Consider the following 24,873-nt stretch of genomic DNA (forward strand, 5'->3'; position numbering starts at 1 on the left):
CCTGGGAGACTTGGCAATGTCTGGAGACACTTCTGGTTATCACAAATGAGGGATGCAACTGGCACTCAGTAAGTAAAGGCGAGGGATGTTGCTAAACTACAATTCTACAGTGCTCAGGAGAGCCCCCTTCCAATACAGAATGATCTTTCCCCAAGGCCACGGTGTCAGGACTGAGCCATCCTGTACACAGCAGGCCACGTTTGCTTTCTCTCACACATTCTTCTTTGTTTTTACAACCCTTTAAAAATGTAAAAACGTTCGGGTACAAAAACAGGCCTCAGGCCACAGCGTGCTGACTGCTATTCTACAGTCACAGCAAGGCCCACAAAGACCACACACTGGCAGGATGCCAAGGCTTTGATGACACAAACTACTTGGTAGGTCCAAAACACAGGCCTGACCCATTTGTCTTCATGCGGTTCCCGAGGAAGGAGGGATTTTCGGAGGGGCACCCTCCCCATCCACCCACAAAGCGCTCACGGTGTTCTAGCCCCACCACGCTCTCGGCTCTAACCAGCTACACCACACAGCGGGGGGCGTTCGCTCTCAACAGGTCAGGAAATCACTGTGCATTTCAGCAAAACATTCTCATTTTATTTTTATCTCAGCAAATGTTCTCATTTGGCACCTGACTGGCATCAAACCAAAGACCTCAGGCCAACGAATGTGGGCTGAGACCATTCTCAAACTTCACACTCGCAGGTCGCAAAGCCGATGAGCATCACAAGCACCTGTTCCTCTCCCTCCGGTCCCCTAGGGAGGCCCAATTCTGTCTCAGGTGTGTTAACAGTGCCGGCCACAAGGTGGTGGAAAAGTCATGATACTGCAATCTGCTGGGATAGGAAGCCAAGCAGAGCCTTTAAATTAAGCAAAGTTCTTTCCTCAGGCGACAGATCTCCGGATAGAGTCCAGATCATGCTTACTCAACACACTCCTGTCACCTGGGCTGACATGAAGAAAGGACCATCCTTTCCCCAGCGGCACAGGGGAGGAGACACAAGCTAGTTTGCACATTTTAGAGCTCAAACCTCTAAGGAAGTTTGGGTGAATGGGACACTGAGCTTTTAGGTCAGTGATGCGAGCCAGAGGAAATTCCAGAGACTGGCTTTGCAGCCTTTGCGCAAGGGGTGATTTCTCAGGATCCATGAAAACACTCAGACCCCATCGGGGTGTTTCACTTATATGGCTTCCAACTCTCAGAGGAGTTCTCAATTCAGGATTAGCTATTTAAAGCGTGAAATAACAAGAAACACATTTTAAGGATCAAGGCTGTTCTTTTCAGCCCTGCTGGGAGAACGGTTTCAGACACGACTGGTATAGAGCAAACTGGGCACGCTGCAAGACGCAATCTGGCATTACTTTCAGACCCAGACTTCTCTGGTGCAGTGGAAGTGGGACTTCAGCTTGGAGTCCAGCATTCTAGCTACCCAGAGCTCCTGCCCTCCGGCTCCTCTGCGAGGCTAGTTGACCCGGCAGGCGCGGATCATGAGCAGTTGCAGGAGAATGAAGACCGGGGACGTGATCAGGCCGAACCAGAGCTCCCGAGTCTGCTCCACCAGCTTCTGGCACAATAACATCTCGAAAACGAACTTGAGGCTAAGAACCGTGAGGACCCAGAAGAGCCGGAGCACGGCCAGTCGCTTCTCTCCGTCCTGGAAGAGGCGTACGGACACGATGGTGGTGAAGTAAGTGCTGAGCCCGTCAGCGGCGAAGAAGGGCACGAACACGTTCCACCAGGAGAGGCCGGGCGCCAGGCCGTCCACGCGCAGTGCCAGCAGCACGGAGAACACCAACAGGGCCAGCAGGTGCACGAAGATCTCGAAGGTGGCGAAGCCCAGCCACTGCACCAGCTCCCGGAGCGAGAAGAGCATCGCGCCGGCTGAGCACGGGCCAGGGCCCGGCCGGGCGTCCCAGCCGCCGGGCTGCGCCTCCTATCTCCGCGGCACACGGGAGGCAGCGAGCGGACGCGCCTGCCCCGGCCCTCGGCCCCGGCGCCCCGCGGATTCTCCGACCCCGGCCCGGGCCCCAGTACCGGGAGCCAGGGTGCGCCCGCCTCGCTCCGACGCCATGCCCCGCCGGGCGCGGCCCGAGGGCGTCACTTCCGGCCGGCGCCGGAAGTCGGAAGTCAGGGCTGGGCCCGGCCTCCGGAGTTTGTGAGGGCTTCCTGCTGGTCCCGTGCCTGGGTGCAGGGGACCCCGGGCGTGCTCGCGCCCCGATGCCGAGCCCGCGGCTTCTCGTGCTCTTCGGCAGCCAGACGGGCACAGCCCAGGATGTGTCGGAGAGGCTGGGCCGCGAGGCCCGGCGCCGGCGCCTCGGCTGCCGCGTGCAGGCCCTGGATTCCTACCCCGTGGTGAGGGCTCCCTGACCTCGGCGGAGAGACCGAGCCGCCCGGGGCGCCGGCCCCCAGAGCCCTCGACCCCGGGATGCCGCGTTATGTCTGAGAACGGGCCCTTCCATTACGGCGGATGTAGGGGACGGGAAAGTTGGGAACAGCTGCTCACCTTAGCATGCGGAGGAGAGGGCGAGGTGGAGCCGGCAAGAGAGAAGACAGGCCAGCCGCTCGCGGGTGCTCCCTTTGCCCCTTTACCCTATCACCCTGAGCGAAGGAGAGGGGCCGGGCTGTGGGGAGGACGCCTGCTCATTACAGCTTGAGGTCTTACACATGTGTCTTTTTGTTGAGGTGAATCTGATTAATGAGCCCCTGGTGATATTTGTTTGTGCAACCACAGGCCAAGGAGACCCCCCTGACAACATGAAGGTAAGGCCGACCTGAAGTGGCTTTTTGTGCTCAGGAGCTCGGATCCCTGCCCTTGACCCTCACCGCACTTTCATTGCCTGGAGAGTCCAAGAAGCACAATAAATACTTGCGCACTCCCCCCACCCCCACATCTGCATGGTAGCCATGAATTTGAGAGGCTACCTTTGGGTGGAGCTGGGAACTATCGTTTTCCTCCCTAATAAACTCTTTAACAGGCCAGTATTTTAACCTTCTGTATTTTTCCATGGCTACATGTGAATCTGGTCTGGGTCTTACATGTATTTCAAAACTGCGACCTTCAGAGAACATTCTTTGACCATCCTTTGAGCACACATTCTATTCCAAGCATGATCTAGCGCCGAGAATCAAGCTATGAAGCCTGTAGCCACATTTCTGCCCTTTCAGAGCTAACAGCATAGCAAAAGCAACAAGTTTAACAGGCAGCTACGATGCCAGGGGAAGTTCCAGGTGTTATGGAAGCATTGATAAGGGCTATCTAGCCCAACCCAGAGACTCATGGAGAGCTTTCTGGAAGGAGTGTAGGCCAAGTCCTCTATAAGTAGGGGCTAGCCAAGGAACAAGAGACTGGGAGCAGCCTGTGTAAAGGAGAAAAACAGCGCAGCTTCTGGGGAGAGCACAAAGCATTTAGGATGGCTGAGTCAAAGAGTGCCTTGGGGTAGGAGGGAAGAAGAAGAAGGAAGCCAGGTCTGGTCCCAAAGAAGCCCAGCTGCCACAGCGAGGCACTGGGACCAATGGAGTGACAATCACATTCGTATTCTAGCAAAACCACCACTTGTCTGCAGGGGACGGGCCGTAAGGGAGCAAGATCAGTACCCGGGGATGCACAGCATAGGCAAGAGACTCAAAGTGGACACATCCCAGAGATGTTAAGAAGGTAGAATCGACGGGATATGGAATAAAAAACGAGAACGCAGGTGGCATCAAGACGGGTTCAGGCTCGGATACCGGGATGGATGGTAGTTCCACACACACAAATAGACTAGGGAGAGCCAGGTGCTTAGAAGTCATCCAGGTGGAGATGGGTGGAAGGGCCAGAGCTCTGATGGGGATCCTGGGTGGAGGCAGATGTTGGAGTGGCCAAAATAGGAGGCATGGGAAAGGAAGCTCCTCCCTCCCTCTAGGACGAGCTGTGACGGGGCAGGAAATCGGCCCTGGCAGCAAGAAAAGGGCACGCACCATGTCCACGATCAGGGACAGGAAGGTGACTATCAAGAGGAAGGTCTCCAGCGCTCAAAGCTGCACAGAAGTGAAGATAAGGCCTGACAGGCGTCTGGGGGTTTAATCAGCGAAGGGACTGTTGTTGACCTTGGGAGAGCAGTTTCAGAGGCTGGATAACAGGCCATCAACAAGGCGGGGAATGGAGAGGATCTTTTAGGAATCTCTGTACATTAAACAACTCAAAAAGGATTCTAGCAGTGAATGTGGGGCTGGGGGTTAAAAAGGAGGCATAGGATGAGAGAGACTGGGGCCAGTTTAGTGCTGGTGGGAGAGACAGTGGGGAGAGAGGGGCTGAAGACCAGGATTGGGGTGGGGGTGACATGGAGAGCCAGGGGGAAAGACCCCAGCAGGGTTTCATCTGTCGAGGGCACACGGGGACAGTGGCTCAGCAGACACCGTCCAGCTGGACCAACTCGAATTCTTAAGGCAGTTTCAATCTAAGTGCCCCACAAGTTCCCCAGTCAGTGTGAGGGGACAGTGGAGGCGTGCTCAGACACGCCATCGTGAGAGCTTGATCTCTGCCTGGCCTTTCCCCGGATGCGCCCAGGAGGCAGTGGCCGAGAGGCTTCAGGAAAAGCTGTTTGAGAAGCAGAGCCGCACGGTCCCCGGTGGCGGCCAATGCAGTGAAGTCCTTGAGAAGGCCGGGGGCGGTCCGGGCCAGCGGCAGAACTGTGCCTGGGCAGCGCCTGGGTCCTCACTGTCGGATGAGACATGAAGCAGAAGGGAGGTGGGGTGGGGCTGAAGGTAATGCGGAGCTGTGTTCTAGAAGCACATCTGGAGGCCTGTGGTTCCTCAGCCGGCACACAGCAACCTGATGGTGGCTCGGGGCCCAGGGGAGAGAGAATTCTGCCAAGTGAGACCAGAACACAGGATCTGCTGGGTCTGACAGAATAGGCCAGAGCTGTTGATGTGGCTGTGGAGCCCAAGCCGGCGGCAGGGGGCTGAGAACTGAGGGGTCCCGGGGACCTGGGACTCGAGGGAAGAGGAGCCCTCCCCGGGGGACCTGCGTAGGAGCCAGCACTTCCTTTGGCCTGGGAGGAGCCGAGGGCAGCGGCGGCTGGACCCTTCCCGGCGAAGGGGCTCCAACCCCACTGGCCTGCCCCCCCCCACCCCCAGTGTAGTGTGCCCTGGCCCACGGCCCTCTAGTGACACCGTGGTGGTGGCCCTGGGGCACCTTTCTTTTTCAGGGTTTTCTTGCCATTGTGACGGAATTAAAAATGGTCTTGTTTCAATAACACAGCCCTCCCGCGCCCACCCGGGGTCCTGGCGCCCGAGCAGCGCCCTTAACTCGGCTTATTCTGCATGCAGAACTTCTGGAGGTTCATATTCCGGAAGAACCTGCCGTCGACCTCTCTCTGTCAGATGGACTTCGCCGTCCTGGGCCTGGGGGACTCCTCTTATGCCAAGTGAGTAGGGACAGGCAGGCCGATGGCCAGTGAGGACTGTCTTCAGGGTTGAGTGCAAGGTGTCCTGGTGGAGGGACAGGCGACCCAGCTCCCAGGGCTCCCACAGGCTTAAGGCCGTGGCCCTGGCCCCGTGTCCGAGGCCTGAGACTCCCAGGGGTGGGCAGAGCAGCAGAGTGGGGCCAGGAGCTGAGGTCTGCAGCCGGCCAGCATCGTGTGCTTATGTGCTACGCATGACGGCAACGTGGGCCCAACCGGCCCTTTCTCCACTGTCATAAAAATGCATTTCGTGAGCCGTCTGGGCTTATCAAGCTCACGGTGGGTACGAAAGACCCCCGCAGCCCCGGGGAGCCACCCCCGAGGCCACCACCCCCGAGGCCACCATCCCCTGGCACAACAGTGCAACTGCTTCTGCTTTTTCTTCAACGTTTTGACGACGTGTCTGTGTCCTGAGCAAAGTATGTGTTGCCTGGATGGTTCCCAGGGGAGGACCGAGGGGTTTGTGTTCAGGCTACCTGTGGCATTAAAGTCCCGAGACACTGGAACCCCAATTATCCAGCACAGGCTGAGCGGGGCTCGCAGGGTTCCCGCACCTCCAAGGCCGGATGCGGTGGGAGGGAGCCCATGTTTCTTTTGGAGGAGAGGACAGAAAATGGTGACAGGGTGACCCTTGTTCATGGGTTCTGTTCTGTATGAAACCCCCAGGGGTGGGGGCAGTGGGAGCCACCGGCGCTGCTCGTGTCCTGGGAGGACCATCTGTCACACCCCGGGCCCCAGCCTCTCGCTCGCTCTCAGGTTCAACTTTGTGGCCAAGAAGCTGTACCGACGGCTGCTGCAGCTCGGGGGCACCGCCCTGCTGCCCGTGTGCCTGGGCGACGACCAGCATGAGCTGGGGTGAGTGGAGGGCACACCCTCCCGTGGGGCCCAGCCTTGAGCAGTGTCCCCAGACCAGCCCGCATGCCCTCTCTCCAGGCCTGATGCCGCCATTGACCCCTGGCTGCACACCCTGTGGGAGAAGGTGCTGGGACTGCACCCCGTGCCCATCGGCCTCGGCGTGATCCCCCCCGGAGTCCCGTGAGTGTGCGCCTCGGTCCAGCGCCGGGTGCGGCAGGGCGGCCCCTTGGCCTCCTGGCCCACGGATGGCCTGACAAGAGCGCCCTCTCCACAGTTTGCCTTCCAAGTTCGCCCTGCAGTTCTTCCAGGAGGCCCCTGAGATGTGCTCCGGGGAGCAGCGTGGGGCCAGGACAGAGCCTCAGAGCCCCCCTTCAGAGCTCCAGCCCTTCCTGGCACGCATGGTCACCAACCGGAGGGTCACCGGGCCCTCACACTTCCAGGACGTCCGTCTGATCGAGTTCGACATCACAGGCTCTGGGATCAAGTGAGGGCCTGAGACACAGCAGGTGGCGGGGTGCATCCTGGGGACCTGTAGAGGGCACAGGGCACAGCCACAGTCTGAGCTTCAGAGGTCCTCTCACAAAGCAGGAGCAGCACTTGGCAGGGCGGAGCACAGACAGCAGCCAGGGGCAGGGAGACCTCTCCGTCCAAGAACACGCCCATCTCAGACACTTGCTCCCTTCCACTGCAGCCAACCCAGCCCCCGTGTCCCTCCCAAACCCTCCATGGCTTTCCCACACAGCTTTGCGGCTGGCGATGTGGTGCTAATCCTGCCCCAGAATGCAGCCAGCCACGTCCAGCAGTTCTGCCAGGCGCTGGGCCTTGACCCGGACCAGTGCTTCATGCTGCAGCCTCGAGAGCCAGGTAAGCTGTGGGACCCCCCGCTGTTGCCCTTACTTCCGGGTCCTCTGACTGCTTGGCCCTCCCACGTCCCCCACTCCCTGCAGACGTGTCCTGCCCCGAGAGGCTACCCCAGCCCTGCTCTGTGCGGCACCTCGTGTCCCAGTACCTGGACATCGCCAGCGTGCCTCGACGCTCCTTCTTCGAGCTCCTGGCCTGTCTGTCCCCTCACGAGCTGGAGCGGGACAAGCTGCTGGAGCTGAGCTCCCCCGCGGGCCAGGAGGAACTGAGCCAGTACTGCAGCCGGCCGCGCAGGACTGCCCTGGAGGTGCACGGGCCGGGGGCTGGGCGGCGGACAGGGCCGGGGCTCCGCGCAGAGCCACCTGTGGCCGTGCTGGCCGCAGCCCTCCTGAGGCTGTCCCGCTGCAGGTGCTGTGTGACTTCCCGCACACGGCGGCAGCCATCCCCCCAGACTACCTGCTGGACCTCATCCCCCCGATCCGACCCCGGGCCTTTTCCATCGCCTCCTCCCTGCTGGTGAGGGTCTGCTGGGGCCGGGCCCCAGGGGCGCACCTACACCTGGGACTGCCCCCGGTGGAGTGGGCGGGGCCTGTGGGCTGTTGGCAAGGCAGGAGGCCCGGTGGGGCAGGGCAACCCACCTTCCCCTCCCCAGGCTCGCCCCTCGAGGCTGCAGATCCTCATGGCTGTGGTACAGTACCAGACGCGCCTCAAGGAGCCACGCCGCGGCCTCTGCTCCTCCTGGCTGGCGTCCCTGGACCCTGAGCAAGGTGACCGCTACTCTGGAGCGGGGGTGGGGGGTGGACCGAGGCCCTTCGATCTTCTATGTATGCTACGGCCAGTCTTGGGCTAAGATCCTGGTCTTCCAGGACTCTTCATGCCACCTCTCTCCTGCAACAGGACCCGTCCAGGTGCCCTTGTGGGTGCGGCCTGGTGGCCTGACCTTCCCACAGGCACCAGACACACCTGTAATAATGGTGGGACCTGGCACTGGCGTGGCCCCCTTCCGAGCAGCTGTGCAGGAGCGAGTGGCCCAGGGTCGGACTGGTGAGCAAGCAGGGTCCAGGGTGGGGCCGGGGCCGGCCAGCCTGTGCCTTGCAGGCGAGTCCAGGCCCCGGTCCACCCTGTGCCTCCCCAGAGAACTTTCTGTTCTTCGGCTGCCGCCAGCGAGACCAGGACTTCTACTGGGAGGCCGAGTGGAAGGAGCTGGAGGAGAGGGGCTGCCTGAGTCTCGTCACAGCCTTCTCCCGCGATCAGGTGGGTGTGCGCGGAAGACCAAGACCGGGAGGGGGGCCGGGCGCAGACTCACCCCGCCCCTCCGCCCCGCAGGAGCGGAAGGTGTACGTGCAGCACCGGCTCCGGGAGCTCGGGCCTCTGGTGTGGGAGCTACTGGACCACCGGGGCGCCTACTTCTACCTGGCAGGGTGAGCCTGGACCGCGGGGCGGGGCGGAAGCCTGCCTTCTGGGGGTCCTGGCCTCACTGAGCCTTCTCTGTTATGTTTGTCCAGCAATGCCAAGTACATGCCGGCAGATGTGTCAGAGGCCCTGACATCCATCTTCCGGGAGGAGGGCGGGCTCTCCGGCCCTGAGGCGGCCGCCTACCTCGCCAGGCTCCAGCGCACGCTGCGCTTTCAGACCGAGACGTGGGCCTGAAGAGCTGTCCTGCCGGCTGCGGCCACTGTGGCTGCTACCCTGTGGCCGGGGGCTGTCGCCATTCCTGCCCTGTCTGACCCAGGTGGGAGGATGGCCAACTCCCCTGCACAGCCACACTCCAGTCGACCCAGGGCCCCATGCCCAGCCCCAATCACAAACCTGCCCAGATTCCAGCTACCTGTTCCCCACTGGCCCAGACCTGGGTCCTAGACAGGGCGGCGCCCCGGGCTGCATAGTGACAGTGACCCAGGAAGGCCCCAGCAGCCTGCTGGACACCCAGGCTTTCCCAGACACTGGCTTCTAGGTGGCACAGGAGTCCAAGGTGCAGGGTCAGGAGTGAAGGCAGCAGAAGTCTGGAGGGCCAGGTGTCCCCTCCTCTGCCCTGGGCGACACATCTGCCACGTCTCGGTGCCACATCAGCCATCAAGTGCCTGGTGCCGTCTGGGGCCCCACAGGGCTCAGGCTTTAAGGCCGTGAGGCCCTAAGCGACTGGCGGCAGCCCCCAGCCAGTACACGCTGCTCCCGCCCAGTTCCCGAAAGCCTCAGCAATAAATTATGGCTCAGGGTGGCTGCTTCTGACCTGCTCTTGTGCCGTTTCCCTGCCTCACATAGTGGGTGGGCCCACAGCTCCTAGGGATGGGGACAGCCCGCCCCTGCTGGGGGCTCGTGAGCCATTGCTCAGCCACCTTTGATGCAACACTTCGGTGTCTGATTCTCACATGGTGGGTGCCGGCTGCTTGCCCACCTTGTACAAGTTCTACCCTGGCTTCGATGGCCAAGCATGGGGGACCATCTGGAGAGGACCCCGGAAAGGAAGGACATGGGAGTCACCCAGCCTGGCTGGTGTTGGCCAACCCTTCCCCAGCCCAGGGAGCAGCAGCCTAGGGCCCAGGAAGGAGGGGGAGTGGCCAGGAGGGGCGTGGCCAGGACGGGGAGGGAGGGGCAGGCCTCCGCCCCCTGGGAGGGGAATTCTTGTTGGGACAGCGGGGCTGGCTGCCTACCCATACTGCCTCAGCTTGGAGCCCGTCTGTCTAGGTCAGGCGCTGACACCCGGGCGGCGGCGGCGGCAGCGGCGGTGGTGGCTGCATCCGGGTTTGGCTGGACCCGGTGGGGACTGCTCCTGTGGGCCCAGGAGCCGCGCCGAGCTGGCACAGGTGCCGGGGCCCAGGAGAAGTTTACTTTCAGTGGGTGCGAGGAGCCCCGAGGAGGCAGTGGCTGCTGCCAGGTCAGTACCAGACTTGCCACGGCCCCAGGGGCCACACTGAGCTTCACAGCCCCGCCCACCCCCATCACCACCCTGGAGTCCCGGCCCACTCATCCTGACTCCTGTCCTAGAGCCCCTACTCATGGCCCCGCTGACCTCAGCTCTGGGCTGCCCAGTCCGCCTTCGGCCTCCCTGGGCCCTGAGCGCCTGGACCCACTGCGCCAAGCGCTGGCAGATGAAGGGCTGGACAGCCAGGCCCTCGGGAGCCCAGAGGGTGCTGGGACCCTGGACAGTGAACCCCTGCTCGGGGCCACAGCCACAGCCCCACCCTGTGCTAGGCCCACAGGGGAGAATGAGGATGAGGAGCAGGGAGGCCAGCGGGAAGAGGAGTGTCCCATCTGCACGGAGCCCTATGGGCCCGGTGAGCACCGCCTGGCCCAGCTGAACTGTGGCCACGGCCTGTGCTCCGGCTGCCTGCACCGCCTGCTGGACATGGCCCCCAGTGCTGACCTGGGCCGTGTGCGCTGCCCACTGTGTCGCCAGAAGACGCCCATGCTTGAGTGGGAGATCTGCCGGCTGCAGGAGGAGCTGCTGCTGGCCGATGGGCCCCAGCCCCCCCTCCCCCCACACCCCCCACCCCGCCTCGCCGTGGCCCCGGGCCCTGGGCCTCCCTGGAGCACCACTACCAGCTGCGCTTCCTGGCGGGGCCCGTGGGCGGCCGAGGCTGCCTGCCCTTCCTGCCCTGCCCGCCCTGCCTGGGCACCCGGCTCTGGGCCCTACGGGAACGGGGACCCTGTGCCCGCCGCCTGGGGCTGCTGGGCCTGCTGGGCCTCGAGCTCCTGGGGCTGCTGCTCACCTTCACACCGCTCGTGCTGCTGGGGCTGCTCTTCATGCTGCTGGACCGCTCAGGCCACTGAGCAGGACCCGTCACATCTGCCACTTGGCACCACCGGGCCTGGAGGCCCAGAACGGCCGTGTCCTGGAGCCTTGGTGCCACGGGTCTTGCCCTGAGAAACACCTGGCCCTGAGTCCCAATGACCAGGCTGAAAAGTCCAAGGTTGACCAGGCGCTGGCATTTAATCAAGACCCGAGACGGGGGCCCAGGGCCACCCAGGGGCCTGTGTTCAGCCCTTGACCCATCCAGAGACTTCAAACCGGCCTGCTGCCCAGACAGTAACCACTGGTGCCCAAGGACGGTGCTGGACAGGGTCTGTGACCAGGCCGTGAGCACTTCTCAGTGGACAGGCACCATACTGACCCTGAGCTGCCTCCCCCGCCGCTTCCTAGACTGTCTGCAAAGGGAGACTCCTAGGAGACGGCGGGGCAGAGGGCGGGGGCCGCCCCGTGCCCCAGGTAAGGGCCAGCGTGAGTTCCCTGAAGGCTAGGGCAGCCGAGGGGAGGGGCCTTTGCTGTGCAAGCCCAGCCCTCAAATGGCCCAAGCGCCTGGGGGTCCGGCACATGGCCCCGAGCTGCAGGGTTCAAGGCCCAGCCAGACCTTGGAGCTGGAGTACTGAGATGAGGCGCCTGACTGCCTGCGACCTCTGCTCACTGAGCCTGGGGCCTTTATCTGAAGGACGGTCACAGCACCACCTCAGGGCTTAGTGGTGGCAGGCTGAGCACTGTACCTGGTCCGGGAAATGGCGCTCAATAAACAGCAGCAGCTACTGTACTTTCCACTCCCCACTGTTGTCCTCACCTTGACCCTTTCTCCCCAGCCCCACCCCTGCAAAGGTTCCCTCTCCAAGCCAGGTCCTCTGAGTGCCTGACAGGAGGCTCCCAGGTCCTTGTACCCTGCTGTGATCTTGTCCAGCCTTTGTCCCAGCCCAAAGGTCGTTCCCACACTCCAGAGGGTCAGGCGGATGCCAAGAGCCAGATGTACTGAGCTGTCCTCCAACACATCCGGTGGCCCATGCACAAGAAACATCTTCCCTTTGCCCAGCTGGGCCCATCCTGTACACCTGTCCACAGTCCTGCCCGATGCATGCAGGCAGCTGGCTCTGCACAGATGTGTGGGGCGCTCATACGAACGTGCATGTAGACACACACATGCGTGCACAGCCAGGCCCGGCCAGGCCCGGCCCAGCCTGGCCAGAGAGCCAAGCAGACTGATCCTAGCAGTGCTGGGCCTCCCTCTGGCAGCTCTGTCTGGGCTGCAGTCCTTGGCACCCACCCTGGCCCAGGCCTGGGCGCAGGCCACAGGAGCAGGCTTCAGGCCAGCGACGAGGTGCAAACTTTGGCAGAGTTTTAATGGCAAAGTTGGTTGCAGCGACAATGCCACATGGGTGGGGGCCAGAAGCTGTGATGAGTGAGGGGTCGAAAGGGAACAGGGCAGGGCCAGGTCCCTGAAGCAGCAGTGCGTGAGGACCGGCGGGCAGGGGCGGGCGGGCGGGCGGGCACTACATGATGGAGCAGGCCGACAGCGGGTTCCGCACGTGGCAGGTGCACGCAGCCCCACAGTACTGCCGGAAGGTCTGGTAGCAGCTGCCCTCGGGCTCACCCCCCCACTGGCCACCAGACGGGGCAGTCAGCGCCTCGGGTGGCAGGCGGCTCAGGATGGACGTGTTGACGGCCAGCGCGGCCAGGCCGTAGTCAGTGAAGAGCACAGTCTCGCGGCGGCAGGTGGGGCAGGAGATGAACTTGTACTTGGGGCAGGACTCGTAGAGGATCTGCAAGCACTGCTCACACACGGAATGCAGGCAGGACAGCACGCGGGGCCGCCGCTGGGTGACGTTGTACGTGTGCCCGCAGGTGGGGCACTCCAGGGGCTCACCTGCAGCCGGTGCCGCCGTCGCAGTGGCCCCCGAGGCCGCCGGGCTGGGCCGCATCACGTACTGATTCACGATGACCTCGTCCACGGGCGCCACGCGGGGGAAGCCCAGCTCCGCGCTGCCCTTGCGGGGCCTCCGTGGCAGGGGCGGGGTACGAGGCGCCCCCTCCAAGGCAGGCATGTCCCCCCCACATGCCTGGTTGACGATGATCTCCGTGTCTGAGGGCCAGGCACGCTTGGGTGCCAGAGCTGGGGTGGGCCGGGGTGCAGGTGGGAAGCAGGGGGCGGCCGCCTGCAGCTCAGGGAACTTCTCAGGGTGTACGATCTTCATGGCCTCCATCTTGAGGATGACATGGGGGCCCTTCAGGCAAGACATGAGGAGGCCTGGCCAGCCACTGCCCGCCTCGGGCCCAGGGTCAGCCGGCATCCGGCCGTCTCCAGTCAGACTGGGTGTTAGGGTGGGAGGGGGCTGGGTGAGCCGGGGGAGAGGTGGCATCCTGGTCCCGCCAGGCCTGGTGGGGGACCCCGCCACCACCTTGAGGATTCTTTGGGAAGAACAGTGAGAGCTGGGGGTGGGGACCTCCCGTGCACACAGGGTCTGTCCTGTCCTAGGAGGAGGAAGGGGCGGGGGAGGTGGAGGGAGGCGCGGGCAGGGGGGCGTGGGAGGCTGCGCTGGGCTGGAGGTCTGGCCCAAGGGCTCACCCAGGGTCTCTGGCTGCTGACGCTGGCGAGGGGGCGCTGGGGGGGCTCCCCCTGCAGCCGAGGTCAGCAGTCCCCGGGCTGGGACATCCGGGCAGGCAGGGGCTAGGTGGGCCCCATGGCTCCAGGGCAGGGCGCCCAGGGAAGGCAGCTAGCCTGAGCCCCGGCTGCGGGAGGACCCGGGCCGTGGGCTCGGCGGCGGCGGGAGCGGGGAAGAGGCCTGGACCAGGCCCGAGCTGCAGGTGAGAGACAGCGTGAGGACAGCGCCCGGGCCCACCCTCGCCCCCGCCCTCGTCCCCGCCCGCTCCCTGCACAAAACACCGGACGCCCGACCTCTGACCCTGACCCTCGCGGGACTCAGACCCAGTCTCGCCCCCGCCCCAGTCCCCGTCCCCAAGGCCCGACCCGTGCCCGGGTAGAGATGAGCGGCGAGCCGCGAGCCGCGACCCGCCGCCGTGCCGCCCCGCCCGCGCTCACCTGCCCCAGCCTGGCGTCCCCGAGCCGCGCGCCGCCGCCGCAGAGGTTGTCTCAAAGGCAGGCCCGGATGCGGCGCCCGCGCCTCGGCCCGGCGGCTCCCGCGGCTCCGGCGGCGACCTGAGGCGATGGCGCGGCCGCGGCGGCTCCTGGGGGCGCGGGACGCGGGGCGCGGGCTCGGCACAGCGCGGCGGCGGCAGGTGCGTGCGAAGCGTGGCGCGCTCTGCGGCGGAGGCGCGGGGACCGCAGTGCGCGCGGCGCCCGCCCGCGCCCGCAGCGCCACCCCCCACCCCGTCTGGGGACCCGCGCGGGGTCTGCGGGGCGGGGCCAGTCTCTTGGCCGCCCCTCGATCCGCAGAGGGCTGGTCGCCCTGCGCCCGCGGACTGTGTGCGGGGTCAGGCCTCCCGCGTCGCCCCTCCTCCAGTCCCCCACTACCTCCGTCCTCGCCTGGCTGACCCGGGGTCCTAGTCAAGACCCTCCCTCAATTCTGGGAGGGAAATCTGCTTTTCGATGGCCAAGGCCTCACAGTGCCAGAGGGAAGCCAAGGGGTGATCCCAGGAAAGCTGGTTCCTAGGGTCACCCCCCCCGGACTGCCTTGTGTCCCCCCAGAGAGTCGGGGTCTCCACTTGTCCTTCCACTCATCCCCCAGGCTCTGGAGTTTTCCGGCTCACAGGTGCACCCAGGTTCTGCCCAGTGCTGGCAAGCTCAAAGAAGGTGGTGTGACCATATGAGGGTGAGCAGGGTGGGCAGCAGGTGCCAGGAGTGGACTGCGGACGGCGGTTGGCAGAAGGCTCCGAGGCAGGGAAGTTGGACGGGCGGGTGGGGTGAGGGGCATGTGGAAGGTCAAACAGACAGCTGGAAAGGCCACTGTGGGGCAGCCTACCAAGGGTACACACCTACCCAGGATGGGGTGGCCCTTTCCCGCATCCCATCACGTGTCCCAGGTCAGCGTCAGCACGTGTCCTGCCGTCACACAGTTGAGTGCTAACCTGACCCCACCCAGCAGAGAGGCCTCATTCCTTTCCGCTTCCTCCTCAGGCCAGGCTGTCCTCTTCCCTGGGACACACCCTCTGCCTCTGGGGAATCTTCAGGTGACAGGGAGGACAGAGGACATGGCAGCAACTACAGGGCAGGGGACCAGCGCTGTGGGGGCCTCCAGAGTGCCATTCCCTGACCTAACACGACCGCCAAGTAGCATGCTTGCACTCCTGTGACTCGCTCTGGGCCCTGAGTCTGACCCTGGACAGTCCCAGACCTGTCTCTTCTGTATAAGCCAGCCTGCGCCTACAGCCCCAGCCCCGAGTCCTGCAGGCAACAGAGCCCAGAAAGTCAGTGTTCCTGGTGAGGGAGCCCACGTGGGCAAAACGGGCTGGAGAAGCGTTCCTGGCCTATGGGCCTGACTACGGCTCTGGGTGACCTCGGGCTAGTGTCTGGGCCTCAGTTTCCTCCACCATTCGGTGAGAGCAGGTTCCTAGAGGGAGGGGCAGTGGGGTCCTTATGGGGCCCTGGCATGAAGGGGGAAGCAAAAAGGGCAGCCCCGGCCAGTGCACATCTGAGGACCCAGGGCTCCGCTCATCTCCCCCACCCACACGCTGGGCGCGCACGTAAGGGGGCACTGGCCTCCAGGCCCCGCCCCTTACCCGAGGCCCCACCCCTAAGGATGAGGCTCCGCCCCGTGCAAGCCCTCTGCCTCGAGCCCGCCCAATCCGTGCCTTGCGAACCCCGCGGTTTGGAGCTGGGGCGGCCCAAGCCGGTTCTGGACTGTCCGAGGCCAGCGGACCCCGAGCCGGATCTTTAGGATAACCCTCGAGCGCGGAGGCTTCTGGGGAATAAAGTTCCCACAGTCCGCCACAAGCCTGTTTCGCGCATGCGCAAGTCAGCTACTCGCCGCCGGGGCAGAGTCTGCCCGAAAGGTGGGTGGGATTCCCGGCGCCTGCGCAGTAGGCCTTCGTTGTCGGCCTTCGAGGTTCAGCGCCTCGAGCCCGGTTCCCCCCATGTCCGATGCCACATCGGTAGAACTCGTGTCTGGACCGGTCCGACCGGCCCTACGCATGCCACCCCGGTCACCCTGGCCTCTGGGGCACGTCTGATTTGATCCTACCCTTCCTGGGGGTTCCCCCGGGCACCAAAGACTGGGGGTGCGGGTTCTGGCTGCAGCCTACTGCCCCGAATCGCCCCAGGGAGAGCTTACCAGTGCCAGTGTTCACAAGTGTTCATATCCATTGTCACCCCCATGCACAGCGACCCTGTGTGCCAGGTGCTATGTGCTAACCTCACAGACGTGGCCCAGAGGCCAGGGTGACCGGGGTCGGAGGGGGTTGGAGGGCGAAGGACTGAGACACTGTGGGGAGACGAGTGGCCCTCTGAACCCACCAACCAGAGGGGAAACTGGTGTCAGAAGTGAGCTAGAAACCTCGCTTGCATATGAAGCGCGTGTCGCCAATTGTAAGACAAGTTTTATCAAAATGCAGAAATCATTTTTTATCGGTTGACAAAAACAGCAAGCCTCAGAGTAGTTCGTGCTCTCAAACATCTCAGTCTGTCTGCCAGGCAGACGGTGTGGGGGCTCCACCCTCTGCCTCGAAGTGGGGGCTCCGAGGCGTGTAAGTGATGGCTGGGGTCCCCAGAACACCTGTAGGCTGGGCCCTGAGGGCCTGACCCAGGCTCCCCTCCTGCCCTCCTTGCTGGTGAGCAGAAGGTCCCTGGGGAGCCCAGGACATGCCTGGGATGCACTGAGGCTGAGTCACCCAGGCTGGCAGGGCCCCTCAAAGCCCAGGCATGGCCACCACCCGCCGGAGAAAGAAGGGTGGGCGGACCCTGTGCGGCAGGCACTAGAGCCTCCTGGGATCTTGGGAACCCCATTTTCGAGTCCCGCCCATGGCCCCGCCCCTCCCCAGGAGGGAAAAGGCAGCTGCCGATGCTCAGCTCACAGGCACTGGGACCTGGTCTGGAGGACAAGAGGACTGCGCCGTTGCCACCGCAGGTGGGTCCTGGGCCCAGGGGCTTCCCTGCACTGGGGTCCTCCAGAGGACCAGCCCCGCTGTGTCCCCAGCCTCCCTCCCCAATTCCCAGGTCCATCAGAGGGCACTGCCACTCATGGAGGGGGAGAACACCTGGGGGGCTGGCTGGGGGACAGCGGCCCTCGCTGTCCCTCACATTCGGCTCGGCCCCACACGTGTGCACACTAGCACAGGCCCGGCACACTGTGGCGTCTACGCAGTTGGCTTTCCTGGGTGGGCACTGTCTTGGGCTGCAGCCTTTCCCCTCCACTGAGCCAGCATTGTCTCCTCTGCCCACCCCTGCCAGGCCAGGCCATGGACCCCCATGAGATGGTCGTCAAGAACCCGTACGCCCACATCAGCATCCCCCGGGCTCACCTGCGGCCTGACCTGAGGCAGCAGCTGGAGGTGGCTCCCTCCTCCTCTGAGTCGCAGCCTCTGCCTGTGGGTTCCTGGCCCCTGCAGACCCCCCGCCTCCTGCAGCCCACCAAGGAGGCCCCAGGGCCCAAGTGTGCCAAGGGGGCCAAAGGGGCTGCCCCCGCCAAAGGCCAGCAGGCCTGGTCAAAGCCGGGCAACCCCTATGGCAGCGGACAGCGCCCGGCAGGACTGACCTACACCGGCCTGCCGCCCATTGGGCGTGGTGACAACATTGCCCACCACTGCTGCTGCTGTCCCTGCTGCTCCTGCTGCCACTGTCCCCGCTTCTGCCGCTGCCACAGCTGCGGCTGTGTCGTGTCCTAGCTCAGCCGCACAGAACAGACCCCAGGACTCTGCTCAGGCAGCTATGGCAGTGCTCGGACGTTTGGGGCAGCCACTGAACCATCGTCATGGGCGCCCGCTGCTTCCCACTCTGGACAGGGACACCAACCTGCCGAGAAGGTCAAACAGCTCAGCTCAGGGCCCCCCAAAATAAGCCCTGGGTGCTGGCCGGAATGGCTGTCCCAGGGACACCCTGGACCACCTTCCTCAAGGCCCAGGGCCAGGCAATAAAACAGAGCGAGCTTTGTCCGGGTGACTCCTCCTTGACTGCTGCCCCTTCAGGAGCGGTCCGTCTCTGCGGGACATTTGGGGGGCAGGGAAGCCACTGCCTCATGACGCTCTAACCTGCGAGTCTCAGGTCTGCTCAGGGTCTGGACAAGAGGAACAAGGCTGTGTCCCCTGCTCTGGCCAGGCCTGGGTTCAAGCTGGGAGATGGTCAGGCCTTGAGTCAGACAGCGGGAGGTCAAGCATGGAGCCGGGGGTGGGGGCGGTGGAGCCCCAAGAAAGGCTTTCAGGAGGAGGACCAGGCTGACGAGATGGTAGCGGGTGGCATTGATGCCAGCAGGTTTCTGGGAGGGGAGCCCAGGTGGCCAGGACCAAGATCTACTCACCAACATGAGTCACCCCCGGCCTCAGCTGAGCATTTTTCTGGCTTCCCGTGAAACATCCCATTCCTGAACATCTCCTGTGAGGTGCCAGGCTGTGCTGCTCGCCCTTGTCCTGCCTCCAGGGCCTGGGCTTCCTGGAGGAGGTGGGCAGGAAGGGCCCTGGGCTGAGCAGGCCCTTCAGAGGACATTTCCTGCCCGTGGAGCACGTGGAATATCCTCTGGGTGGGACGTGTGGGAAGCCAAGTGGCTACGCATGGCATTGCCTCAGCACTCGGGTGAGGCTGGGATGCCGGGGCGAGGAGTCAGCGGCAAGGCCAGCGCTGGGCACCTGGATGTTTCCGGGGCTGGGCAGAGACGGTGGGAGGAGGAAGCCAAGCTGGACTCGCAGGACGGACAGGTCCCGGTGCCGGTCCTCCCCTGACTGGCCACTGGGCAGGCCGGGCTCCCGTGTGGGCAGACATGCCGGTAGCCTGACTGTGTGGTGACTCAAGTGTACCAGGCTCCTGCCCCCTGCCCCGTGGCCAGCCCCTGTCAGAGGAAGACCCCACCCAGGCCAGCCACAGAAACCTGTCGGACCAGCCCAAGAGGCTTCAGCCTGCCAGGGCGGTGGGAATAAGGAGAAGCCTCTCTGGCCTTTGGCTTCTGCCCAGCCAGGTGGTGAGGGTCCTGGGGGTCCAGCCCGGTCTCAGCCCTTCTCGACACACCCCATTCTGCTGTGTCCTGGCCCTGGCACTGCCGCCAGGCGGATGCCAGGAGGAGGTGGCTCTGATGAGAGTGTCCAGTGCTGCTCATGGTGCCCCTCAGAGAACCTCCGGGTGCCCCCCATGTATGAGTGGGGCTCTCCACAGCTATGCTTGAGGCCTCCTTGGGGTCTCGTGGGGCCGGCCACTGCTCCATGATGGGAACACAAGAGACCCAGCCCAGGCAGGGAGGAAGGTGCTGGAGCAAAGCCACGTGGATCCTTGCACGGTGACTGAAGAGCAGGACCCCTCCCTCAGGGCCCCGGGCTGGTGGGGGTCCTGGCGGACTTCCTGGAGGAGGTAGTGCTTGAACTGAGCGATTGCCCAGGTGAAGATCCAGAGCTTTTCCAGCGTGAGGTGTGGGGGTACGATTGAGGGTGGAGTGAGGAAGAGTCGGGGCGGATGAGGCTGGAGGACAGGCCGTGAGGAGTGGTGAAGCCAGGCCTGGTGGGGGGTGTGGAGCTGGGTCTCAGCATGAAGAAGCGGGGGCAGGGCGGAGTGTGGGGGCGCCTTATCTCCTGCCATGTTGGTAGTGTAGCGGATCCAGTTGCAAGTGCTTTGTGGTTGAAAGGGGAACCTGCCCGCCTGGAGCCACTACCTGCCTCCCTGCTGACTCGGGCTCGGCCAGTAACGCGAGCCCCAGGGAAGAAGCTGTAGGGCGCCCCGGGCCCCCCCACCGACTCTGGTCACCCTCTGGCTGGGCATAGCCAGCCAGCGGAGGAGCGGATGCAGGTAAGAGAAGCCTGGGGCTCAGGCTGGCTGGGGTGGGTGAAAGCCAGGGGTCGACCGGCAGAGGAGGGTCAAACGGCTGGACGGGGCGGCTGCCCAGACGGCAGCTACGGGAACCCAGGCTGTGCCCTAACTCTGGCTTCTGCTGGCCCCACTGGCCACCACCTAGATCTGCAGAGGCGGGGGTCCTGTCCTCTGGGTGGGCTCCCGGCGCCAGGCCGGGATCGCACAGGACAGCTGTTGCAGAGCCGGGTGGGGTGGACTGCAGCTCCCCGCGTGCCTCCCTCAGGATGCTGCAGTCCAAGGGCATGAGGAGGCGCCGGCCGCTGGGGTCACGCGGGGAGACTGCATTGTCTGCTATTCGGCCTACGACCTCACCCAGCACCTGCCCCGCCGCCTCTACTGTGGCCACACCTTCTGCCAGGCGTGCGTGAGGCGGCTGGACACGCCCGCCCACGAGCAGCGCCGGATTCCCTGCCCTCAGTGTCGCCAGAGCACACCCACGCCGCGCGGAGGGCCGGCCATGCTGGATCTCGACCTGGCCGCCTTCCTGGCCATCGAGGCAGAGCGGGAGCCATCTCGAGTGGACCCCCAGCCCCACGCCATCACTCGGCAGCCGGCGGGGCTCCGCCTCCCCTTGAGCCCCCAGCCCCGCTTGCCCCGGACCAGTCGTTGCTGCTGGGCCTGCAGCAGCTCCTGCTGGGCGCCCCCCCGCAGCCCAGAGGTCTAAGCTGGGGCTGCTGCGGCTCTTCGGGTGGGGGTACCCTGCATGCCTGTCCTGGAGGCGCCACCACTCAGAGCGTCCTGGGCGCTGCCGCGCACGGTTGCCCTGGGCCACAGCCAAAGGTCAGCACCGCAAAACTCCGCTGGGGGCCGATGACCGCCCGCCAGATCCGGCCAGGGCTGGGGGCACTGTCGTCGGAGTCACCTGTCAGCCCAGCCCAGGCTCGGACTTGCGTCAGAAGATGGCTCCCCAAAGGGTCTGATGGCCAGTCGCCGGGGCCCGGGCTGCACGCCAGAGGGCAGGGCCAGGCCAAGGCTGTTCCTGGTCGGCTGGAGCAGGTCCCCCTGCCCTGTGAACTGTCCCCGGAGGCAGCCCCGTGGAGCTCCTTCACTCAGCTCAGTGAGGCCCCTGTGGGTCGGGTGCTGTTCCCGGAGGGTTCCCTGCAGGCACTGCTGTGACAAGAGTCCAAGAATAGGGCCCTTGGCAGGGTCGGCCCCAGGCCCAGAGAAGGCGGGGGCCTGCCTGAGGTGGCACCGCACAGCAGGGCCAGTCCCACCCAGGCCCATTCCCGCTGCTCAGCTTCCTTCTGCTTCCCAGGGGACATCACTCAGGCCCTTCTGAGGGGCGCATCCAGTGTTGGAGGCTACAGGCGCAGACACTCCCAAATCAGGCTGTGATAGTCCTGTCCCCTTCCCCAGAAGGAGCTGTCACTCAGGAGCCCCTGGGAGGGTCGGCTGGGCCCCACCCTGGGCAAGAGGGGGAGGGACGAGAGAATTCTCTGAAAAGACACTCAGGAGCCTCCTTCCCGGGGCAAAGTCCCCCAGGCGTGGAGCGATTGGTGGGCAGCAGGCAGGGCGCTAGAGCCGGCAGGCGGTGTCGGGGAGCGCCCCAGCCCTTCCTCCCGGCATCCCAGGAGCAGGAGGGGCACTGGCCTAGAGAAGTGCACCCGTGAGCCATGGGCCCATGAGGGCCCGGCTGTGAAGAGAACGGGCTGGGTGCCACCTCCTGGCCCCGGTGAGGCCAGCAGAGGGCCAGGCAGCAGTGTGCTGTGGGGGTGGGGCCGCTGTCTCCCCGCTGGCAGATGGAGGCATAACACCCTGGCTGTTGCTGGCTGCCACTGGGGCTGAACCTGCTGGGAGCTCTGCAGGGCCCAGCCCTGCCCCGCACCCAGATCTCACCTAGGCGACCTCAGGAGCTGGTGCTCTCCCCACCCCAGTAGTACAAAGGGCTTGCTTCCCGCTATCTGACGGGGCGGGGACGATAAGGCCTGCGGAGCTCCAGACAGACTTCCGGAAGGCCCCAGGCTGACCGGCTGAGCACCGGCCTGCTGCCCTGCCCTCGGCAGGCCGCATGCAGTGTCCACTAGTGTCACGCAGGCACCAGCTTGTGGAAGTCCAGCACTAAGGGCCGGTGCCCAGCCCTGCAATGCCCTTGGCCTGGCTGGGGGCCTGGGGCGCCTGCCCTCGGGTGACAGAGGGGCCTGGATGAGGCAGGTGCCTGGGGCTATGATGGGTACCCCTGGGGGCCTCAGCTCCTGGGTAAACATTAATGGGGCTCAGTGCACAGCAGGTCATGTGTGTTCCTAGTGGATCTTTGACCCGCGGCTGCTCTCGCCCCGAGCCTCCTCCCCGCAGGTACCCCTTCACTGCCCACACAGGTAGGAGCATGTAGAACCAGGAGGGGCCCAGGGATACTGGGGCCAAGGCTGGGTGACCTTCAGGCCCAGGGCTTACCACCCGCCCAGAGCGAGAAACCAGCCCATGGGGCAAGCAGGGAGAGGGCGACAGAGAGTCCCCAAGGTCCGGGCGCTGGGGGCTGGGAGGGAGTTGAGGCAGAGCCCTGGATGGGGGTGGGGGGCAGGTGCAGACACACTGGCTGAGGAGCCTGAGGTGGGGTGGGGTGCCCAAGCCCCTTGCCCTGCCCCCGCCCCGGGGGCGGGGCCCTCATCAAATGAAGACATATCAAATACCAAAGTCTAAGCCGAGACCATCTGCAATGCCCCTGATGACACCTGATGGAAGAGGACCCCGGCTCCCGGCTCCCAGCCACTGCAAGCCTGCGCCTCAGCACCCGTGCCCTGGGCCACCTGCCAGGCCTTCCAGCCAGGACCGGCCAGAGAGCCGGGCAGCCGGGCCCTCTCCACTCTGTCCCCCGAAACTGCACTGGGCTTGCCTGACAGCTATCTGAGGTCACTGCGGCCATCCGCCTGTGGATGGAGGATGGGGTAGTCCCTAAGGCCAGCAGGGGCGGGGGGACAGCGTCCACAGTCTCAGGTGAGGGGGCCCGGGGCCAGGCGGGGTGGGGGCGGAGTGGGGTCTGACCCGCCCTTTCCCCCAGCAGAGCCAGGCCTGGGCCCGGGTCTGCGTGTGTCTGAAGGCCATGCCCACATCTCTCACTGGTGGCCAGCCGCCCACCTCCACTATGGACACGGTTGGCCTGGTAGACCGGAGCCGAGGAAATGCAGGTACCGGGAGCCCAAGGCCCTGGACTGGGCACCCCCGGCCCCCCGCCCGCCCCTCTAGTCCTAGCCCACTGCTCTGGGAGGCGGGGAGCAGCTCACGACAACCCCCGTCAGGCCCAGAGGAGCCAGAGGGCCCCTTTCGTGCCCCTCACCTCAATGCCTGTGCCAGTCTGCCACACCCCCTGTGCTCGCGGAGGGTGTCCAGGAAAAACCGGATCTGACCCTATAGGGGCCTCCGGTGCTGCCCCCATCTTCGAAGAGGGGGACTCGGACCCCTGGGCCCTCCCTCAGCTGAAAGACACTGGCCAGCCCTGGAAAGGTAGGTCTGCAGCTGCCAAGAACTGGCCAAGTGGGGTCCCGACTCCCCAGGGTCTGGGCAAGGAGGAGGTTCGCCCCACGGAAAACATGGAAACCCCCCACGCAGCCCACTGCCTGGGGACCCTTGTCCCTCAGCTCAGCTGTCTGCCCCGTTTGGCGACGAGGGCCACCCCTGCCGGCCGGCCCCTCCTCCCCGCCGCTGGCCGTCGGGCTTCTGGGAGGCTCCCGGGGCTGTCTGCTCGGGACAGAGGAGGGGGACCCAGGCCCTGCCGGCAGGGACAGAGGCAGACCCAGCAGGGCAGGGTTAGGGCTGGCTGAGGACAGCCCTGCCCTGTGTCCTCAGAGCTCAGCACGGCCGGCAGGGCGCTCTGGGTGGCTGTCGGCTTCCTCAAGGTCTGCGGGCTCCTGGGCTGCCTCTACCTCTTCGTCTGCTCCTTGGACATCCTTGGCTCTGCCTTCCAGCTGCTGGGCAGTGAGTGACTAGTGGGGCGGCCAGGGGCGGGCTCAGCAGCCAGGCTTTGGAGGCCTCAGTTCACCTCTCTCCTGGCCGCAGGCAAAGTGGCCGGGGACATCTTCAAGGACAACGTGGTGCTGTCCAACCCCGTGGCTGGACTGGTCATCGGGGTGCTGGTCACTGTTCTCGTGCAGAGCTCCAGCACGTCGTCCTCCATCGTGGTCAGCATGGTGGCCTCGAATCGTGAGTGCCCCCTCCTCTCCAGGGTCGGCAGCGGGTGGGTGGGGCACGGGAGGCTGACGCGGCACCCCCACAGTGCTGACTGTCCGGACATCTGTGCCCATCATCATGGGCGTCAACGTGGGCACGTCCATCACCAGCACCCTGGTGTCCATGGCACAGTCGGGGGACCGGGATGAGTTCCGGAGGTGAGTGGCGGGGAGGGTGGGGGCAGGGCCGCGCTCCGGCAGCTGCCAGCAGCCACCACGCGGCTCCCTGTGGCTGTAGGGCCTTTGGGGGCTCGGCCGTGCACGGCATCTTCAACTGGCTCTCAGTGCTAATACTGCTGCCGCTGGAGTGTGCTGTGGCCCCGCTGGAGAAGCTCAGCGCCCTGGTCCTGAATGCCACCAGCCTGCAGCCTGGGGGGCACGCACCTGACATCCTCAAGGTGCTGACACAGCCGCTCACACACTTCATTGTGCAGGTGGGGACCGTGCTGCCCTCGGAGGCCTGGGCAGGCATGCTGGGAGTGGGGACAGCGGAGGAGGGTCTGCGCGGGCTGAGCTCCAGGTGAGTCCTGAGGCTCCAGCACAAGTCGCGACCCCTCCGTCCCCCAGCTCGATACCAATGTGATTGTGGAGAGCGCCACAGGCAGCACCAACAGCAGCCTTATCAAGCGATGGTGTGGCGCCAGCGGGGAGCAGGTGAGGCGCCTCGACCCCTGTCCTCCAACCTGCTGAAGTGCCCCGTCCTGCTGCCTCCGAGCCTGCCTTGAGCCTGCCCTGCCTGCCTCCCCAGGCCACAGGGAACAGTAGCAACTGTGGACCGGTGGCCCTCGGACCCTGCCCCGAGAGCAATGACTCAGCCACCGTGGAGAAGCTGCCCTGTGAGGCCCCACGCCTGCCCCTGTCCC

At 64.7% G+C, this 24,873-nt stretch overlaps 7 protein-coding genes across 12 annotated transcripts in view; 5 read left to right on the forward strand and 2 right to left on the reverse strand.

Moving 5' to 3' along the window:
• Positions 1 to 572: 572 nt before the first annotated feature.
• On the reverse strand, positions 573 to 2,060 carry TMEM203 (transmembrane protein 203). Its single transcript, XM_039858847.1, has one exon. It carries the CDS (start codon positions 1,869 to 1,871, stop codon positions 1,461 to 1,463), a length of 411 nt encoding a protein of 136 aa, XP_039714781.1. The 5' UTR covers positions 1,872 to 2,060; the 3' UTR covers positions 573 to 1,460.
• Positions 2,061 to 2,078: 18 nt separating this feature from the next.
• Positions 2,079 to 9,384, forward strand: NDOR1 (NADPH dependent diflavin oxidoreductase 1). Of its 3 annotated transcripts, none has more exons than XM_039858835.1 (14): positions 2,079 to 2,350; positions 2,681 to 2,758; positions 5,306 to 5,403; positions 6,196 to 6,294; positions 6,373 to 6,474; positions 6,569 to 6,778; positions 6,986 to 7,158; positions 7,242 to 7,462; positions 7,564 to 7,671; positions 7,808 to 7,922; positions 8,053 to 8,199; positions 8,291 to 8,409; positions 8,482 to 8,576; positions 8,661 to 9,384. In XM_039858835.1, exons 1-14 carry the CDS (start codon positions 2,216 to 2,218, stop codon positions 8,803 to 8,805), a joined length of 1,845 nt encoding a protein of 614 aa, XP_039714769.1. In that variant the 5' UTR covers positions 2,079 to 2,215; the 3' UTR covers positions 8,806 to 9,384. The 3 variants fall into 3 exon arrangements, with proteins under 3 accessions (XP_039714769.1, XP_039714770.1, XP_039714768.1); XM_039858836.1 differs by having other exon boundaries at positions 7,037 to 7,158; XM_039858834.1 differs by having other exon boundaries at positions 7,037 to 7,158; positions 8,291 to 8,576.
• A 202-nt stretch (positions 9,385 to 9,586) lies between these two features.
• Positions 9,587 to 11,685, forward strand: LOC120599778 (ring finger protein-like). The gene is given in 4 exon segments (XM_039858871.1): positions 9,587 to 9,650; positions 9,841 to 10,030; positions 10,348 to 10,628; positions 10,631 to 11,685. Coding segments are annotated over 4 exon segments (831 nt in total). The 3' UTR covers positions 10,927 to 11,685.
• A 552-nt stretch (positions 11,686 to 12,237) lies between these two features.
• Positions 12,238 to 18,990, reverse strand: RNF208 (ring finger protein 208). 3 transcript variants are annotated; one of them, XM_039858843.1, is made up of 3 exons: positions 13,953 to 14,082; positions 13,479 to 13,711; positions 12,238 to 13,116 (listed from the first exon to the last, which is right to left on the reverse strand). In XM_039858843.1, the coding sequence occupies exon 3, from the start codon at positions 13,114 to 13,116 to the stop codon at positions 12,406 to 12,408; it is 711 nt and encodes a 236-aa protein (XP_039714777.1). In that variant the 5' UTR covers positions 13,479 to 13,711; positions 13,953 to 14,082; the 3' UTR covers positions 12,238 to 12,405. The 3 variants fall into 3 exon arrangements, with proteins under 3 accessions (XP_039714777.1, XP_039714776.1, XP_039714775.1); XM_039858842.1 differs by lacking the exon at positions 13,953 to 14,082 and adding an exon at positions 18,319 to 18,990 and having other exon boundaries at positions 12,238 to 13,711; XM_039858841.1 differs by having other exon boundaries at positions 12,238 to 13,711.
• Positions 15,662 to 17,954, forward strand: CYSRT1 (cysteine rich tail 1). Of its 2 annotated transcripts, XM_039858845.1 has the most exons (3): positions 15,662 to 15,862; positions 16,847 to 16,932; positions 17,256 to 17,954. In XM_039858845.1, the coding sequence occupies exon 3, from the start codon at positions 17,264 to 17,266 to the stop codon at positions 17,687 to 17,689; it is 426 nt and encodes a 141-aa protein (XP_039714779.1). In that variant the 5' UTR covers positions 15,662 to 15,862; positions 16,847 to 16,932; positions 17,256 to 17,263; the 3' UTR covers positions 17,690 to 17,954. The 2 variants fall into 2 exon arrangements, with proteins under 2 accessions (XP_039714779.1, XP_039714778.1); XM_039858844.1 differs by lacking the exon at positions 15,662 to 15,862 and having other exon boundaries at positions 16,570 to 16,932.
• A 39-nt stretch (positions 18,991 to 19,029) lies between the features above and the next one.
• Positions 19,030 to 20,650, forward strand: RNF224 (ring finger protein 224). Its single transcript, XM_039858846.1, has 2 exons — positions 19,030 to 19,787; positions 20,074 to 20,650. The coding sequence occupies exons 1-2, from the start codon at positions 19,782 to 19,784 to the stop codon at positions 20,512 to 20,514; spliced, it is 447 nt and encodes a 148-aa protein (XP_039714780.1). The 5' UTR covers positions 19,030 to 19,781; the 3' UTR covers positions 20,515 to 20,650.
• SLC34A3 (solute carrier family 34 member 3) overlaps positions 20,637 to 24,873 on the forward strand; it is a 6,610-nt gene continuing 2,373 nt past the window's right edge. Inside the window, exons 1-9 of the mRNA XM_039858872.1 lie at positions 20,637 to 20,907; positions 22,846 to 22,972; positions 23,199 to 23,288; positions 23,631 to 23,759; positions 23,841 to 23,984; positions 24,058 to 24,169; positions 24,249 to 24,444; positions 24,578 to 24,664; positions 24,759 to 24,858. Of these exons, the coding sequence (XP_039714806.1) occupies positions 20,770 to 20,907; positions 22,846 to 22,972; positions 23,199 to 23,288; positions 23,631 to 23,759; positions 23,841 to 23,984; positions 24,058 to 24,169; positions 24,249 to 24,444; positions 24,578 to 24,664; positions 24,759 to 24,858 (1,123 nt within the window). The 5' untranslated portion in view covers positions 20,637 to 20,769. The remainder of the gene's footprint in view (positions 20,908 to 22,845; positions 22,973 to 23,198; positions 23,289 to 23,630; positions 23,760 to 23,840; positions 23,985 to 24,057; positions 24,170 to 24,248; positions 24,445 to 24,577; positions 24,665 to 24,758; positions 24,859 to 24,873) is intronic.

Source organism: Pteropus medius, unplaced genomic scaffold, assembly GCF_902729225.1.
Source record: "Pteropus medius unplaced genomic scaffold, Ma_sr-lr_union100, whole genome shotgun sequence".
NCBI lineage: Eukaryota > Metazoa > Chordata > Mammalia > Chiroptera > Pteropodidae > Pteropus > Pteropus medius.